The sequence below is a fragment of the Nerophis ophidion genome, linkage group LG07 (genome assembly GCF_033978795.1).
Source record: "Nerophis ophidion isolate RoL-2023_Sa linkage group LG07, RoL_Noph_v1.0, whole genome shotgun sequence".
NCBI lineage: Eukaryota > Metazoa > Chordata > Actinopteri > Syngnathiformes > Syngnathidae > Nerophis > Nerophis ophidion.
The window spans coordinates 60,266,625-60,285,977 of NC_084617.1; the positions used below are offsets into that span (position 1 = coordinate 60,266,625).

The 19,353-nt window shown below is 41.0% G+C and overlaps 1 protein-coding gene across 3 annotated transcripts in view; it reads right to left on the reverse strand.

Annotated features, from left to right (window-relative positions):
* Positions 1–951: 951 nt before the first annotated feature.
* Positions 952–19,353, reverse strand: part of LOC133556628 (tetratricopeptide repeat protein 28-like) — a 655,127-nt gene continuing 636,725 nt past the window's right edge. For 2 of the 3 annotated variants that reach the window (XM_061906744.1, XM_061906746.1), the window contains 8 exons: positions 16,157–16,404; positions 14,396–14,520; positions 14,088–14,319; positions 10,265–10,341; positions 9,724–9,747; positions 3,503–3,632; positions 3,312–3,419; positions 952–3,236 (listed from right to left, as the gene is read on the reverse strand). In XM_061906744.1, coding sequence (XP_061762728.1) covers positions 1,636–3,236; positions 3,312–3,419; positions 3,503–3,632; positions 9,724–9,747; positions 10,265–10,341; positions 14,088–14,319; positions 14,396–14,520; positions 16,157–16,404 — 2,545 coding nt within the window. In that variant the 3' untranslated portion in view covers positions 952–1,635. The remainder of the gene's footprint in view (positions 3,237–3,311; positions 3,420–3,502; positions 3,633–9,723; positions 9,748–10,264; positions 10,342–14,087; positions 14,320–14,395; positions 14,521–16,156; positions 16,405–19,353) is intronic. The other variant, XM_061906745.1, reaches the window with a different exon arrangement.

Here is a 19,353-nt window from a genome sequence, read left to right on the forward strand (position 1 = left end):
GGGCAAGATCTACTCCCCACTCCGGAGATGGCACTCCACTCTTTTCCGGGCGAGAACCATGGATTCGGACTTGGAGGTGCTGATTCTCATTCCGGTCGCTTCACACTCGGCTGCAAACCGATCCAGTGAGAGCTGAAGATCCCGGTCAGATGAAGCCATCAGGACCACATCATCTGCAAAAAGCAGAGACCTAATCCTGCGGTCACCAAACCGGAACCCCTCAACGCCTTGAGTGCGCCTAGAAATTCTGTCCATAAAAGTTATGAACAGAATCGGTGACAAAGGACAGCCTCGTCGGAGTCCTACCCTCACTGGAAACGTGTTCGACTTACTGCCGGCAATGCGGACCAAGCTCTGACACTGATCATACGGGGAGCTGTTCGCCACAATCAGACAATCCGTTACCCCATACTCTCTGAGCACTCCGCACAGGACTTCGGCTTACACGGTCGAATGCCTTCCCTAATTAATTAATTCATCCAATTAAGATTTTTAGAATGAGAACATGTGAACAATGCTGAAAAAACAAGTCAATGTCAGAAAACTAACACATTTAGCTGAATTGCACCATTTTTTGAAGAGAAGTGGTCAAAAATTCAACCTGAAGCTTGCCAGAAGCTTGTGGATGGCTACCAAAAGCGCTTTATTGCAGTGAAACTTGCCAAGGGACATGTAACCAAATATTAACATTGCTGTATGTATACTTTTGACCCAGCAGATTTGGTCACATTTTCAGTAGACCCATAATAAATTAGAAAATAACTAAACTTCATGAATGTTTTTTGCGACCAACAAGTATGTGCTCCAATCACTCTAATCATAAAAAAAAAAGAGTTGTAGAAATGATTGGAAACTCAAGACAGCCATGACATTACAAGTGTATGCAAACTTTTGACCAGGACTGTATGTAGTAGTTGCAGACTATAAACTGATCCAAAGGAGAAGAGAGAATATTTTTGTTTGTTTTTATTGAAACAGTTTACTGATAAATGACAGATGGTTGTCATGAAACCTTGATCTTAACCTCAAAAAATCATGGGCTAAAAAGTCATACGTCTTAATTAACATTGAATAGCAAGAGAATCCATGCTTCAGAGCAGACACTCAATTCACAAAGAAATCAGGCAAAATGCCCTTTTGACTTCAATAAAAAATATTAAATCTTTTTTTTTCCACTCTACCCATCTTTACACGGTACATGTTTGTTCACTTTTCAATAAGATAAAAAACGCTGAATACTGATTGTGAAACACTGGCATTAATTTACAAACATAATAATAATAATTTTAATATTAATAACAATAACAACCAATAATAACCATTATTTTTTTTTAAACCAAATGTAAAATGGAAGAAGTCAGTCATATGTGTTGCATCTTGGCCCGCACAAACAGTAATGTTTCGGGGGTGAAGGACCAAATGGCATTTACATTTACCTGACACACAGTTACACACAAACACAGTATCAGGTCGTTGAGTATTTCTCTTTGCCATTTACACAATTTTGGGCACAGACAAAACTGCAGGCATGTGAATCACACTGACCAATCACCAATTGTTCCCACTGTCTGTAAAGCTTGGCTGGCCAATCACGGCCTTGAAAAGCGACCTACTTCTTCAGCTTCATCGGAGGTCTCAGCATTTCGAAGAAGGGAAAAATCTTCCAGGCGACAGGAATTTGTATCCGTTCCCAGCAGGCAGTCGGATGGAACGAGCACCGGGACTGCTGCTTGTAGAAATGGTCGGCGATGGAGCCCCTTTCTTGGGACTGGAGCAGTGATGCCCATTAGAGTTCTTGCTCGCTCTCTCCACTGACTGTAGTCCAAGCTCCCGCAGCTCCAGGCTGTCTTGGGTATCATTAGGGGAACAACGTCGTGGAGAGAGGTTTAGAAGGCTCAGTACATCCCTACTGGCAGATGCCAGAGGACTCGCAGAGCTGTGAACACCTTTGACGGGGCCCATATGCTGTTGCTGGACCGTAGCATTGGCCCAAAAGGTCTTCAGGTTATGGATGGCTTGGACTTTTTCATCAATGACCCCTCTTCTTAATCGGTCAAGGTCTGGGGTGTCGGCCGATGTGGCAGAGCCTGTGGACGAATAGGACAGGGCGGGGGATGGAGCACTACCAACCGGAGATTGGTGACCTGAACTGGGAGAGACATTACTTGGGGAACGAGATATGTGACCACTGTACGGGGAACTCGGGTACTTCAATTTGAACAGCGCATGACTGTCTGAAGTAGGGGACGGATGGCTGCCGTCCTTTTGGGAAGACTCCGAGACAGCAGGACTATTGTAGCCGGAGCTTATTTTCTGCAGCGAAGATGACCGGGAGGGAGGTTTGGGTCTTGGGGAAGACTGAGCTCTGCCACTAGCGCTGCTGTTAGGACGGCTAAAAGCACTCGTTTCCGAAGAACGGAAGGCGCTACTCTGTGGGGAACTTCCTCCTGCAGTTCCACCTTCTGCCCTGGCTCGTTGGAGACTGCCTACAGCCCGTAGATGGCTGTGAGTCTCCTCTAGAATCTTCTGGGCCAACTCCTGAGGATCAAGAGGAGCACTTTTTTCCTCTTGAGACTTCACGGTACTGTCGGTCTCGGTACTGGACTGGTCGGATTCGCCTGTGTCAGAGCTGCTCACCTTACCCACCTTTTGGAACGGTGAGTTCGGGCTGGGAACGAGGCAGGTTTTGACTGGGGAAGTGGGGGTGCTGACGCTGCCTCTTGATGAAACCGATACTGTGTAACCTCTCCCAGCCCCGGTGCTGGACCCGGCAACAAACCCTCGGCCTCCTCTGTGATGTCGCTGGTTGTGGCCCGGCGGCAGGGGTAAAGAGTCACAGTGGCTTCCGAGTGGTTCACTACTGATGATAGAGAAGCCCTCATATTCCTCCTCCTCCCCTCGGGCTGCGGAAATAGCAGCCGCTGCTCCATGAGGAGAGGAGCGGCTGCGGGGAACGTGAGGGTGCTTGTGAGCCGCGTAGTGTGCTGCGGCACCGCTGCGGTGTCGGTGACTGAGGAAGTCGCAGTCGGACTTGGAAGCAAAGCTCATGGACGAAGCCACGGAGCTGAGGCTGTAGACGGAGATGGCGTCTGATGCCTGATTGTCCAGGCAATGAGGAGAGAAGGGAAGGCTCGAGTATCCCGTCGGTAAGGGGTTGGAAACAGACTGTGCTGAAGCCAAAGACTCAAGGGAGGATGAGCTGTCTAGGCTCAGACGCTTAGGCAGTTCTGTGGAATCTGCGAGATATGATGAAAAACAAATATTAACACACAATCACCACAAACGAAAAATGACAAATCACAAATACGAACCAAAAAGTGCCAACAGAGACTGCAGAGCAAAGTGCAAAGTGCGGCGGTTAGCTAGCTTGCCCGTTTTTAGCACCACTTCTTCTTGGCCCACCTCGCACAAGTCGAAACCTGGGCGTGAAAAAAAGATAAAGCAATTACGTACGTGGCTGGATGTGCCGTGGGATGCTTCAGTTGGGAGGGAGCTGACTCACCGAGTGCAGCCAGGAATTCATGGCACCCTGGCAACCTCCAGAGTTGCACACTAATGGACACCTGAATGGGCAGGAGAGAAAAGTCCTGCTCCTTTTCGCCAGTCTGAAGTTGCACTAGCACCTGGTGGAGCTTAAAAAAGGAAAGAACCAAAAAAGTTGCAATTTAATAAGAGAAAGTAGCATTGATTGTATTGTTGGTAAGTACAGTGGAACCTCGATTCACAACCCCCGCATTGTACAAACTTTTTGATAATTTTGAACACTAAAAAATTCTCAGTGAATGGGCGTTTCATCTACCAATTGTGTGCCTGTAGGGCAGTCATTTTGTGACGGGAAGCACATCCATTATGGGCTGGCTGATAAATCTCCATTCATTCAGCAGAGTGCTGCAGTTATTAGCTAATGTGTTATGTTGTGTGCTTTTTAAGTGTCTTTTTAGCCTTTTTCACATCACATTTCCAGTTTTGCCAGCTCAACATGAGTCTAAAAAAAGCAATGGACAAGCGATGTGTGGTTTGAAACATTCAGAAAGTATCCACAGCGTTGTCGAAACGGCCTTTTCCCTTCCCCTGCTGCAGGCAAAGAAGGCAAACCAACCAAGTGAAGTGGATTTTTATTTTTTATTTCTAATTATTGTAGGAACCTGGCTGTTAAAGTTAAGGAGTTTTGGGATTCTAAATTCTGAATGCACCACTGGGCTACTGACAATGTGTGTGTCTGTGTAAGCTGTAGTTCAGCTAGTTGTTATTTTTTGGATTTTTTTTATTAAATAGAAAGTTGATCACACCCCTGTTATGTTTGTTTGATATACAGTAGGGCAAAAAAGTATTTAGTCAGCCACCGATTGTGCAAGTTCTCCCACTTAAAATGATGACAGAGGTCCGTAATTTTCATCATAGGTACACTTCAACTGTGAGAGACAGAATGTGAAAAAAAAAACAACCCAGGAATTCACATTGTAGGAATTTTAAATAATTTATTTGTAAATTATGGTGGAAAACAAGTATTTGGTCTACCATTCAAAGCTCTCACTGATGGAAGGAGGTTCTGGCTCAAAATCTCACGATACATGGCCCGATTCATTCTTTCCTTAACACGGATCAATCGTCCTGTCCCCTTAGCAGAAAAACAGCCCCAAAGCATGATGTTTCCACCCCCATGCTTCACAGTAGGTATGGTGGGATGTAACTCAGTAGTCTTCTTCCTCCAAACACGACAAATTGAGTTTATACCAAAATGGATACATGGATGATACAGTAGAGGATTGGGAGAATGTCATGTGGTCAGATGAAACCAAAATAGAACTTTTTGTTATAAACTCAACTCGTCGTGTTTGGAGGAAGAAGAATACTGAGTTGCATTCCAAGAACACCATACCTACTGTGAAGCATGGGGGTGGAAACATCATGCTTTGGGGCTGTTTTTCTGCTAAAGGGGACAGGACGATTGATCCGTGTTAAGGAAAGAATGAATGGGGCCATGTATCGTGAGATTTTGAGCCAAAACCTCCTTCCATCAGTGAGAGCTTTGAATGGTTGACCAAATACTAATTTTCCACCAAAATTTACAAATAAATTCTTTAGAATTCCTACAATGTGAATTCCTGGATTTTTTTTTCACATTCTGTCTTTTACAGTTGAAGTGTACCTATGATGAAAATGACAGACCTCTGTCATCATTTTAAGCGGGAGAACTTGCACAATCAGTGGCTGACTAAATACTTTTTTGCCCCACTGTACATACTGTATATCGCTTTATATTTTGTTCAAAGTGTACAAACCATTACAAAAATAGGGACTTTATTATTACTATCATTCATGTTTGCATTGTTTCTTACGAAGAAACTTGCTTCAGTATACAAACTTTTCTAGTGTTCCAGAACCAACTAACTTTGTAAATAGAGGGTCCACTATACACAGTATATCAAATTACACAATTTTTAAACGTATATTGGTGTTTTTATGTACAACCCAGTGTGACTTCACATGTTCCTGTCCAAAAAATTTCTACATCCACTAAAATTAATAACAAAACATATGTGACTACATCTTCTGCAGGCAAGTTTCAGCTATGAATAGGCTTTAAGGGCAGGAGAACGTTATGGCGAGCCACACGTGCCTCCGCCTGTTATGTTTGGGGATTACTTAGCTGAGAACAGAGACGCCTTTGTCAACACATAGCAACCTGCTTTTGTCCTCAATTCTCTTTTAACACCTTTGACCGAGGGTTGTAATTCATCTCAAAATACAATTTGGGCCTGATTTACTAAACGTCTGCATGGACTCAAACACGTGCAAACTTAATAGCACACGCAACGCTGATCTACTAAACGTGTGCAAAGCGGACTGTTCTCTCCTAAGTGAGCAGAGTAAGGCGTGCGATCCATTTTGCTTCCCTGTTGTCAAAATATAAGCTGATCATCAAAACGCCCACAATACTGGGAAAAAGGAAGATGCAAATACCGTATTTTTCAGATTAGAAATCGCTCCGTAGTATACGTCGCACCGGCCGAAAGTGCATGATAAAGAAGGAAAAAAACATATATACGTCGCACTGGAGTATACATGTAAGTCACATTTTGGGGGGAAATTTATTTGATAAAACCCAACACCAAGAATAGACATTTGAAAGGCAATTTATAATAAATAAAGAATAGCGAACAACAGGCTGAATAAGTGTACGTTATATCAGTGGTCCCCAACCTTTTATTATCCGCGGACCGGTCAACGCTTAATAATCCTTTTTTTTAATTTTATTTTTATTTTATTTCATTTTTCTTTGTCATGAAAAAGGGACGTTTTTGTCAATGAAAAAGGGAGGTTTTTGTGGTTGGTGCACTAATTGTAAGTGTATATTGTGTTTTTTATGTTGATTTAATGGGGCGGTATAGCTCGGTTGGTAGAGCAGCCGTGCCAGCAACTTGAGGGTTGCAGGTTCGATTCCCGCTTCCGCCATCCTAGTCACTGCCGTTGTGTCCTTGGGCAAGACACTTTACCCACCTGCTCCCGGTGCCACCCACACTGGTTTAAATGTAACTTAGATATTGGGTTTCACTATGTAAAGCGCTTTGAGTCACTAGAGAAAAGCGCTATATAAATATAATTCACTTCACTTCACTTTAATAAAAAAAAAAATATATATATATATATATATATTTTTTTTTTTAATAAAAATGAATAAAAATTATTCTGCGGCCCGGTACCAATCGGGCCACTCCGCAGCCCGGTGGTTGGGGACCACTGCGTTATATGACGCATAAATAACCAACTGAGAAGGTGCCTGGTATGTTAAGGGGGAACATTATCACCAGACCTATGTAAGCGTCAATATATACCTTGATGTTTCAGAAAAAAGTCCATATGTTTTTTTAACCGATTTCCGAACTCTAAAAGGGTGAATTTGGCGATTTAAACGCCTTTTAATTGATAGCCTGTCGGAGCGATGACGTCACAACATGAAGCAATCCGCCATTTTCTCAATCTCATTACACGCACCAAGTCAAATCAGCTCTGTTATTTTCCGTTTTTTTCGACTGTTTTCCTGTACCTTGGAGACATCATGCCTCGTCGGTGTGTTGTCCGAGGGTGTAACAACACTAACAGGCGGTTTCAAGTTGCACCAGTGGCCAAAAGATGCAAAAGCCCCTCGTTTGTTCCGCACACTTTACCGGCGACAGCTATGCTACGACAGAGATGGCAAGAATGTGTGGATATCTTGCGACACTCAAGGCAGATGCATTTCCAACGTGCATGAATGCACAAAAGTGAGTTTTGTTGATGTTATTGACTTATGTGGAGTGTGCTAATCAGACATATACTGCAAGCTAATCAATGCTAACATGCTATTTAGGCTAGCTGTATGTACATATTGCATCATTATGCCTCATTTGTAGCTATATTTGCATCCAGCCTTTCCCTCCACCCACATTTAATGCCAAACAAACACATACCAATCGTTGGTTAGAAGGCGATCGCCGAATTTGTTCTCGCTTCCTCCCGTGCCGCTGTCTGTTGTGTCGGTTTCGCTTGTATACGGTTCAAAGCGATATGGCTCAAGAGCTTCAGTTTATTCTTCAATTTCGTTTTCGCTATCTGCCTCCACACTCCAACCATCCGTTTCAATACATGCGTAATCTGTTGAATCGCTTGCTCCGCTGAAATCTGAGTCTGAATCCGAGCTACTATGCTATACCTTTCTGTGCTATCCGCCATGTTTGTTTCTGGTGGCTTCACGCAGTGACGTCACAGGACAATAGACGGGTGGATATAGCGATGGTGAAAATCAGGCACTTTGAAGCCGTTTTTCGGGATATTGTGTGATGGGTAAAATTTTGAGAAAAACTTTGAAAAATAAAATAAGCCACTGGGAACTGATTTTTATTGGTTTTAACCCTTCAGAAATTGTGATAATGTTCCCCTTTAACGTAACATATTATGGTAAGAGTCATTCAAATAACTATAACATATAAAACATGCTATATTTTCACCAAACAATCTGTCACTTCTAATTGCTAGATCTGATGAAATCTTCCTCGATGTCGTTTCTAAACAACTCTGCCAACTCCAAAGGTATGCGCCGGTTCCTCTTGTCGTTTTCTGCTGCATATTTCACTACGTCCAGCTTGTAATCTGAAGTACATTATTTCCTTTTCGGTCCAATTTTTGTTCAACCCTTCTCAGTTTTTATAAGTTATCGCCAACGATGAAATGATCCAACTTAATAGCTACGTCAGTAGCATATAGCATATCGCAGTTAGCATTCCATGACCCACAATGCACTTCTGCTATGACCCTCCCCTGCCGAAATCTTATTGGTTGACGTGTGTGTGACGATTGCTGACGTGTATGTAACGATTGCTGACATTTTCTTTGTCTCTTCCGCGAATGAGATAAATAATATTATTTGATATTTTACGGTAATGTGTTAATAATTTCAAACGTAAGTCGCTCCGGAGTATATGTCGCACCCCCGGCCAAACTATGAAAAATCTGCGACTTATAGTCCGAAAAATACGGTATATAATATTTAGCACACACGGTGTGATTTATCGACACTCATCACCTCACAATACGAAGGTCCTGAGTAGTCCTGAGTTCAAACCCGGGCTCTGGATCTTTCTGTGTGGAGTTTGCATGTTCTCCCCATGATTGCGTGGGTTGCCTCCCACCGCCAAAGACATGCACCTGGGGATAGGTTGATTGGCAACACTAAATTGGCCCTAGTGTGTGAATGTGAGTGTGAATGTTGTCTGTCTATCTGTGTTGGCTCTGCGATGAGGAGTGACTTGTCCGGGGTGTATTCCGCCTTCCGCCCAAATGCAGCTGAGATAGGCTCCAGCACCCCCCGTGATCCAAAAAGGGACAAGCGGTAGACAATGGATGGATGATCAAGCAAGCATTGGAGGACATATTCCCACACTTTACATGTTTTTACTCACAATGTTGAGGCGAGTGGCGGTGCTGACTCGCGTCCGTACAGAAAAGCACGAGTGATCACTTCACGACTATTTCAACAAATGTATCTGTCGACATTTACGAATCGTTGGGCCCTTATATATTTAGCACAGGGATCTGGAAGTCAACGCACCGCAGGCAGTGGAAACGAACACATTGACCTACTCAGTGGCGTAGTGGTCAGAATGTCCGCCCTGAGATCGGTAGGTTGTGAGTTCAAACCCCGGCCGAGTCATACCAAGGATTATAAAAATGGGACCCATTACCTCCCTGCTTGGCACTCAGCATAAAGGGTTGGAATTGGGGGTTAAAATCACCAAAAATTACTCCCGGGCGTGGCCACTGCTGCTGGTCATTGCTCCCCTCACCTCCCAGGGGGTGAACAAGGGGATGGGTCAAATGCAGAAGACAAATTTCACCACACCTAGTGTGTGTGTGACAACTTTAACTTTAACTTGAAAATAAACGCGTCCTGTGGAAATCTGGGTTTAGTAGATCTAATGCAACACGCCCACTAATAGTACACGCCGGTTTATAGATTGCACACGCTGTTTAGCGCAAAATATTTTGAGCTTAGTAAAACAGGCCCTTTATCTTTGGGATATAACATAAATATGAACATGTATGCAGTGGAATACAGCACATATTTGCTACGCTACAGTCTATGCATGCAGATGTTGATACAACTACAGGACAGTGGTGTTACAGAAGGTGAGGCAGGAACAGGCTAGTGTGGGATGGAGTGCAGGTAGGTGAAGGCCCACTTACCATTGCCACCATATTTTTAACAGCCTTCAGATTGCACAGTAAGGGGAAAGGGAAGAGAGAATAGGTTTTTAATTGCATGCACACACACCATTCACAAAGCTCACAGGGGTTCAAGTCAATGAAAAGGATAACAGGAGCAGTATCGTGTAATATCACACCCTGGGGCAAAATAAATTGTAATGGTTTATTTGGAGCATTACTTGAAAATCAAGGCAACAGAAACTGCTTATTGCCACAAATAGGTAGCCATTCACTTAAAACACGTGTTAGCCTCACGTGACGCAGAAATGCGGATAAAGATTATTCTATGGCGTCACATGCTTGAGTGTAAGAGAACAAGACTTTAGATAAAACCCAGTACTTGACGCAAAGCTAGTTAGGCTTCACTGCCGCAGATTAAATTGAAACCTGAGGTGCCAGAGCATTAGTGTGTATCCAGACCTGACGTAATACGATTATGCAATGACAAATCTGCGCTATTAATTAGTCAGACATTCCTACAGTAAAGTTGCTAAAACAATGTTATGTATCCTGTTCATACCCGATTGATGAGCTGCTCCCCTGCCTCCGAAGCTGTGATGAGTTTACACAAAGCCTGGAGGGCTTGTGGTGGCAGACCTGAAGGACAGGATTAAAGATAAAAGAGATTTGTGACATTATTTGTCAACCAAGCACATTTCTTTGATTCATTGATTGAGAAGTTTAATGACATTTTAAATAATTGAATCCATGTTATGCTTTTAAAAAGGCAAATGGATGGCACAAAAAGCCAAAAGGCTTGTGTCCATTGTGGTCCATTAATTTCAAATATTCTAATATGGGTATCTTGGACAAGTACCGAAATCAATTCCATTTCGAGGATTTAAATGGCTTAATCACAATTCAATTGGATTTACGCTGAAATAACTAAAAAATTCTCAACTTGGTTACAAAATACGGATTTAATTTTTTCTCTTCACCATACCCAACTTTGGGCAGTTTAAGCGTGAACTGTAAACAACAGTGCCTCAATTCTCATGAGTGCAATTTTGAAATAGGAAAGGAATTGGAAGTAAAATTGTAATTGTATTGCAAATTATATCACAAGAAATTCCATTATTTCTCCAAGTGAAAAATGATAATAACAGTAAATATGAAAGTTATTTTGTTACTGTGGTCAAACGTAAGATGTCAGATGTAACACACACAGATTTTATTGTGAAGAGTCGAAACTGTGCATTCATTTTTTGCATGTCTGGAAAGTTTGTGCAAGTTACGCACAAACGGCTGTGTGAAAACAGGTGATTGTGTTGCAATGACAGTGGATGGCGACAATCTAAAAAAATGTTTATTATTACACAAATGTCTTTTCAGCAAGGACATTTTATATTTTTATAGCTGTGTGACGACTGAAACAGTTGATTGAAACAAATTAAATTTAGTCGTTTTGGTGTCTGCTGGCGTTTTTGTTTAAATGTGTTTGTTTTTTCCAATCGGAAAAATATCTCCTACATGAAAAAAATTCCTGCAATATGCATTTTCTTGCCACTGGATCATTCATGATGCACCATCACAACACTTGGTTACAAAACACGGATTTCATTTTTTCTCTTCACCATACCCAACTTTGGGCATTTAAGCGTGAACTGTAAACAAGAGTGCCTCAAGTCTCATGAGTGCAATTTTGAAATAGGAAAGGAATTGTAAGTAAAATTGTATTTGTATTGCAATTTATATCACAACAAATTCCATCAAGGTATTGTTTCTAGAAGTTTTTTTGTTAGCACGGTCAAACATAAGATGTCAGATGTAACACACACACGGATTTTATTGTGAAGGGTCGAAATTGTGCATTTATCTTTTGCACATCTTGAAAGTTTGTGCAAACCGGCACAGTTACGCACAAACGGCTGTGTGAAAACAGGCGATCGTGTTGCAATGACAGTGGATGGAGACGATTAAATTTTTTTTAAATATTACACAAATGTCTTTTCAGCAAGGACATTTTATATCTTTTTGGCTGCTTGACGATTGAAGCTGTTGATTAAAACAAATTGCTGGTGTTTTTGTTTAAATGTGCTTGTTTTTTCCAATTGGAAAAATATCTCCTACATGAAAAAAAATCCTGCAATATGCATTTTCTTGCCACTGGATCATTCATGATGCACCATCACAACACTTGGTTACAAAACACGGATTTCATTTTTTCTCTTCACCATACCCAACTTTGGGCAGTTTAAGCGTGAACTGTAAACAAGAGTGCCTCAAGTCTCATGAGTGCAATTTTGAAATAGGAAAGGAATTGCAAGTAAAATTGTATTTGTATTGCAAATTATATCACAACAAATTCCATGAAGGTATTGTTTCTAGAAGTTTTTTTGTTAGCACGGTCAAACATAAGATGTCAGACGTAACACACACACGGATCCTATTGTGAAGGGTCGAAATTGTGCATTTATCTTTTGCACATCTTGAAACTTTGTGCAAACCGGCACAGTTACGCACAAACGGCTGTGTGAAAACAGGCGATTGTGTTGCAATGACAGTGGATGGAGACGATTTAAATTTTTTTCAATATTACACAAATGTCTTTTCAGCAAGGACATTTTATATTTTTATAGCTGCTTGACGACTGAAGCAGTTGATTAAAACAAATTCAATTTAGTCGTTTTGGTGTCTGCTGGCGGTTTTTGTTTAAATGTGTTTGTTTTTTCCAATTGGAAAAATATCTCTTACATGAAAAAAAATCCTGCAATATGCATTTTCTTGCCACTGGATCATTCATGATGCACCATCACAACACTTGGTTACAAAACACGGATTTCATTTTTTCTCTTCACCATACCCAACTTTGGGCTGTTTAAGCATGAACTGTAAACAAGAGTGCCTCAAGTCTCATGAGTGCAATTTTGAAATAGGAAAGGAATTGCAAGTAAAATTGTATTTGTATTGCAAATTATATCACAACAAATTCCATCAAGGTATTGTTTCTAGAAGTTTTTTTGTTAGCACGGTCAAACATGAGATGTCAGATGTAACACACACACGGATTTTATTGTGAAGGGTCGAAATTGTGCATTTATCTTTTGCACATCTGGAAAGTTTGTGCAAACCGGCACAGTTACGCACAAACGGCTGTGTGAAAACAGGTGATCGTGTTGCAATGACAGTGGATGGCGACAATCTAAAACATTTTGAATATTACACAAATGTCTTTTCAGCAAGGACATTTTATATCTTTTTAGCTGCTTGACGATTGAAGCTGTTGATTAAAACAAATTGCTGGTGTTTTTGTTTAAATGTGTTTTTTCCAATTGGAAAAATATCTCCTACATGAAAAAAAATCCTGCAATATGCATTTTCTTGCCACTGGATCATTCATGATGCACCATCACAACACTTGGTTACAAAACACGGATTTCATTTTTTCTCTTCACCATACCCAACTTTGGGCATTTAAGCGTGAACTGTAAACAAGAGTGCCTCAAGTCTCATGAGTGCAATTTTGAAATAGGAAAGGAATTGTAAGTAAAATTGTATTTGTATTGCAATTTATATCACAACAAATTCCATGAAGGTATTGTTTCTAGAAGTTTTTTTGTTAGCACGGTCAAACATAAGATGTCAGATGTAACACACACACGGATTTTATTGTGAAGGGTCGAAATTGTGCATTTATCTTTTGCACATCTGGAAAGTTTGTGCAAACTGGCACAGTTACGCACAAACGACTGTGTGAAAACAGGCGATTGTGTTGCAATGACAGTGGATGGAGACGATTTAAAAAAAATTAAATATTACACAAATGTCTTTTCAGCAAGGACATTTTATATTCTTATAGCTGCTAGACGACTGAAGCAGTTGATTAAAAAAATTGCTAGTGTTTTTGTTTAAATGTGTTTGTTTTTTCCAATTGGAAAAATATCTCCTACATGAAAAAAAATCCTGCAATATGCATTTTCTTGCCACTGGGTCATTCATGATGCACCATCAAGACACCGCAGCGCCTTCCAGAATACACATTCGGCATGTTAAAAGTTCTGATGTCCAGATCACGCTTCATTATCGCATAGAAAATATGGTTCTTATCATATCTGTGTGCTGCGTGTCAACAACAAAACAAAACACCACATGTTGGTCCATTTGATGCCATAAATGTGGCGGGAAATGAGTGTCTCCATGGTGACAGCTAGTATACATGCAAAATTGTAATTTATACAGGGTGGTCCGCACCACTTTTGCACTGGTTAGTAATTGTGCACGTAATTTTAGTAGATCAGCCGCAACACGCCCATTGACAGTACACAACATTTTTGTAGTTTGCACCACGCTGTTTAGCACGTGTTCTTCGGAACTTAGTAGATTAGGCCATGTGTGTCACATACCCAGAAGTGATTGTAAAGTGGTACTGCACTGTTGGAGCCTGTCTCCTGGGTCGACAGTGGGAAAGAAAACTGCGGCAGGGATTCCGGTGCCTGCAGAGTCGAGGCGGAAGCCCACGGCCGTCAACAGGGCCTGCCACCCAGGGACCCCGCCCACTTTATTTTCCACACTTTGCTGCGACGTGTACATGGAGTTACGCTGACCATTCTGGATCCTCTGAAGAGACTTCTCCACCTGTAACAGTGCAATATTAGTGTCAGTGTTGCACATGCTTGTACTGTTATACACATATTGTGTGTCTATGTCTAACCAGGTGGAGTAAAACCCGCAGGGCATCCCGTGCACGTTCAGGATACTGCAGGATCTCCGCTAAAGCTTGCCCGATCAAAGAGGAGGGGCTGTTCAGTTTCACATCACTACCGATCAGCATGTAACCTGGGATTTAAATATAACCATAATTAGCACATAGTCAGTATATTTAACATACGAATCCCGTTTCCATATGAGTTGGGAAATTGTGTTACATGTAAATATAAACGGAATACAATGATTTGCAAATCCTTTTCAACCTATATTCAGTTGAATGCACTACAAAGACAACATATTTGATGTTCAAACTCAAACTTTATTTTTTTTGCAACTAATAATTAACTTAGAATTTCATGTCTGCAACACGTGCCAAAGTAGTTGGGAAAGGGCATGTTCACCACTGTGTTACATCACCTTTTCTTTTAACAACACTCAATAAACGTTTGGGAACTGAGGAGACTAATTGTTGAAGCTTTGAAAGTGGAATTCTTTCCCATTCTTGTTTTATGTAGAGCTTCAGTCGTTCAACAGGCCGGGGTCTTCGCTGTCGTATTTTACGCTTCATAATGCGCCACACATTTTCGATGGGAGACAGGTCTGGACTGCAGGCGGGCCAGGAAAGTACCCGCACTATTTTACTATGAAACCACGCTGTTATAACATGTTGCTTGGCATTGTCTTGCTGAAATAAGCAGGGGCGCCCATGATAACGTTGCTTGGATGACAACATATGTTGCTCCAAAACCTGTATGGACCTTTCAGCATTAATGGTGCCTTCACAGATGTGTAAGTTACCCATGCCTTGGGCACTAATACACCCTAATACCATCACAGATGCTGTCTTTTGAACTTCGGTCCTATAACAATCCGGATGGTTATTTTCCTCTTTTTATCGGAGGACACCATGTCCACAGTTTCCAAATATAATGTGGACTCGTCAGACCACAGAACACTTTTCCACTTTGCATCAGTCCATCTTAGATGAGCTCGGGCACAGCGAAGCCAGCGGCGTTCCTTGGTGTTGTTGATAAATGGGTTTTGCTTTGCATAGCAGAGTTTTAACTTGCACTTACAGATGTAGCGGCCAACTGTAGTTACTGACAGTGGTTTTATAAGGTGTTCCTGAGCCCATGTGGTTATATCCTTTACACACTGATGTCGGTTTTTGATGCAGTACCGCCTGAGGGCTCAAAGGTCTGTAATAACATTGCTTACGTGCAGTGATTTCTCCCGATTCTCTGAACCTTTTGATGATTTTACAGACCGTAGATGGTAAAATCCCTAAATTCCTTGCAATAGCTCGTTGAGAAATGTTGTTCTAAAACTGTTCGACAATTTGCTTACAAATTGGTGACCCTCGCCCCATCTTTGTTTGTGAATTACTTAGCATTTCATGGAAGCTGCTTTTATACCCAATCTTGGCAACCACCTGTTCCCAATTAGCCTGCACACCTGTGGGATGTTCCATATTAGTGTTTGATGAGAATTTCTCTACTTTATCAGTATGTATTACAACCTTTCCCAACTTCTTTGTCACGTGTTGCTGGCATCAAATTCTAAAGTTAATGATTATTTGCAAAATAAAAAGAGTTTATCAGTTTGAACATCAAATATGTTGTCTTTGTAGCATATTCAACTGAATATGGGTTGAAAATGATTTGCAAATCATTGTATTCCGTTTGTATTTACATCTAACACAATTTCCCAACTCATATGGAAATGGGGTTTGTACTAATAAAATCATTTGCGATTAGTCACTAACCTGCCCAGTTGGAGGGGTGCGAGTACTGCTTGCTGCTCTGTACAGTTTTCATGGCATCGGCCAGCGCGGCACTAGCCTTGGTCCCGTTCAGAAGGGCAGTGTAGAAGGCATGGACAAAAACCTTGGAGGCTGCCACTGGGACGGGCCACAAGGAGACAAGAACACACTGAGCTCCCGCAGCCAGGAAGGAGCGGGTCAGGCCCACGACACCGTCTGCTGTCACCTTGCTGCTTGACTCCAGGTAGGAACTGGGACACAACAATGAAACAATTTTAAAGAAGTCAATGACTTTGATTTGTTCATTTTACAAAATGTTTCCTGTAAAGGGGACCTAGGATGATCTTAATCTACATTTAAAACATTGTTTAGATAATATGTGTTGGATGTACATCGGTATAAATTTTGCTTCACAGTAATTTTTACAACCCATTTTTTTGATAGGATGTTTGATTGTGGAGTTATTCCCAGTTTGCAAATGAAACCACAACATACCTTCTCCATCCATCCATCCATTTTCTACCACTTATTCTCTTTGGGGTCGCGGGGGGCGCAGGTGCCTATCTCAGCTACAATCGGACGGAAGGCGGGGTACACCCTGGACAAGTTGCCACCTCATCGCAGCCTACCTTCTCCATAAGTATCATAATCTTTCTTTGGAAAATGTCCATAAATCCATTTTCTACCGCTTTTTCCTTAAGGGGTCGCGAGGGTGCTGGAGCCTATCCCAGCTGCACACAAGTGGAAGTCGGGTTACACCATGGACAAGTCGCCACCTCATCAGCGGGCCAACACAGATAGACAGACAACATTAACACTCACATTCACACTCCACACAGAAATATCCCGAGCCCAGGATCGAACCATGGACCTTCATATTGTGAGGCACACATACTAACGTACCCTCTTTATATATTTATATATATATATACAAATATATATACATTTTTTTCCATCTAACATAGATTTACCCGGTCACATCATTAGGAATACCCCCACACTCGAGACTGTGCATGAAAAAAAATTGCTTTTAGCAGCAATATGTTATCATGCACATGCCAAAATTATATAAAAATTATACAGTATACTAGATTGTTTTGTTATGTCGTAATGTCCAGGGTTTCCTGCAGCGTTTTGTTGTTAAGGCGGCTGCCTTAACAAAGAGCCACCGCCTAAACTAAAGTCTTAAAAAAGAATATATATATATACATATATATACACACATATATATACATACATATATATATATACATATATATATACATATATATATATATTTTTTTTTTGTATATATATATATATACATATATATACTTATATATACATATATATACATATGTATATATATATTTTTTTGTCCTGTCTAGCTTCTCAGGCAAACCATATAGTTGATGTAGATGCACATATCGGCTGTTCAGTTTACTTTACAAAAGAGAAGTGTAGGATGCTTCTCTTGTTGCCTTATTTGTATTCATTATTCATACAGATATTAAATTGACGTAGTCATTATTTTGTCTTTGTAAGTCAATATTTACTAAGTCAAAATAATGACGTACTCAGTATCTCAGGCAACTACTAAGTCAAAATAATGACGTACTCAGTATCTCCGGCAACTAGAACTGTTTTGTTTTTACTTTACGTTAAAAATATAGAGGTATATATCGTATATTGCCTTCCCCGTCCGTCCGCCTGTCCCCTTCCCCCTGGAGAGACACCACCTTAACTAAGAAATATTCTGGTCTGGGGGAAACACTGATGTGTGTAACATAGCCAGTCTGCAAAACCCTGCAGAGACATCATCAGCCAAAATGCATGAACATAATGATTTGATGCATGAACCTAATGAGTTGACATTGTTTAACACGTGTATCCAACACTGTAACAACATTAATAATTTGTCTTGTCTTTTAACAAAGACACAAGGAAGTCACAATCTTCCTTCAATGAATGTTCTGCAATTTGTCGTCCCCAAAGTAAGAACTGAACTGGGCAAGAAAGCATTGAGGTTTTCATCAACGAATTCTTGGAATAACCAACAATCGCATCTTCAACTTCAAACCCTTCTTACATTAAATGAGTTTAAAACTTCTGTGAAATGATTGAAATCTATGTTGTCTGTATGCACATGTGGTATGTGAGCAAGTTTTAATGTTGTAAATTTGATGTTTTATGTGTTGTTTACTGTTTTTAATGTAACCTTGCTGCTGCCGTTTTTAGCCAGGTCTCCCTTGCAAAAGAGCTCTTTGATCTCAATGGGATTTTACCTGGTTGAATAAATAAAGGCAAAATACAATAAAAAAATATGTCAGAAAAGACGAAATTCATCAAAGGTCCCCCTTTAAATGTTTTTCTTCAGCAACTTAAAGGCCTACTACTACCGACTACGCAGTCTGATAGTTTATATATCAATGATGAAATATTAACATTGCAACACATGCCAATACGGCTGGTTTAGTTTATTAAATTACAATTTTAAATTTCCCGCGGAGATCCTGTTGAAAACGTCACGGAATGATGACGCGTGTTTGTGACGTTATTGGTTGGAGGGGACATATTAGCCCAGCACCAGTTACGGCTAAAAGTCATCTCTTTTCATCACGCAATTACACAGTATTCTGGACATCTGTGTTGCTGAATCTTTTGCAATTTGTTCAATTAATAATGGAGAAATCAAAGTAGAAAGATGGAGTTGGGAAGCTTTTAGCCTTTAGCCACACAAACACACTGTGTTTCCTTGTTTAATATTCCTGGAGGTGAAGCTTTACTAAGGATCAGAGTGGTCAAGCGAACATGGATCCCGACTACATGTCAACCGGCAGTTTTCGGTGAGAAAATTGTGGTAAAAAGTCGCCTCTGTCTGCTGCAGCTTTGTGACTTCCCTCAACACACCGGTGGGCACACCCCTCCAACTATCAGGTACTATTTAATCTCACTAAAACACTAGCAACACAATAGGCAGATAAGGGATTTCCCAGAATTATCCTAGTAAATGTGCCTAAAAACATCTGAATTGCTCTCACTGCAATCGCCTTTTTAAAAAAAAACTTTTTATTTCTAGTCCTTCACTCTAAATTTCCTCATCCACAAATCTTTCATCCTCGCTCAAATTAATGGGGAAATTGTCGCTTTCTCGGTCCGAATAGCTCACGCTGCTGGAGGCTCACATTCTAAACAATGTGAGGATGTGAGGAGCCCTACAA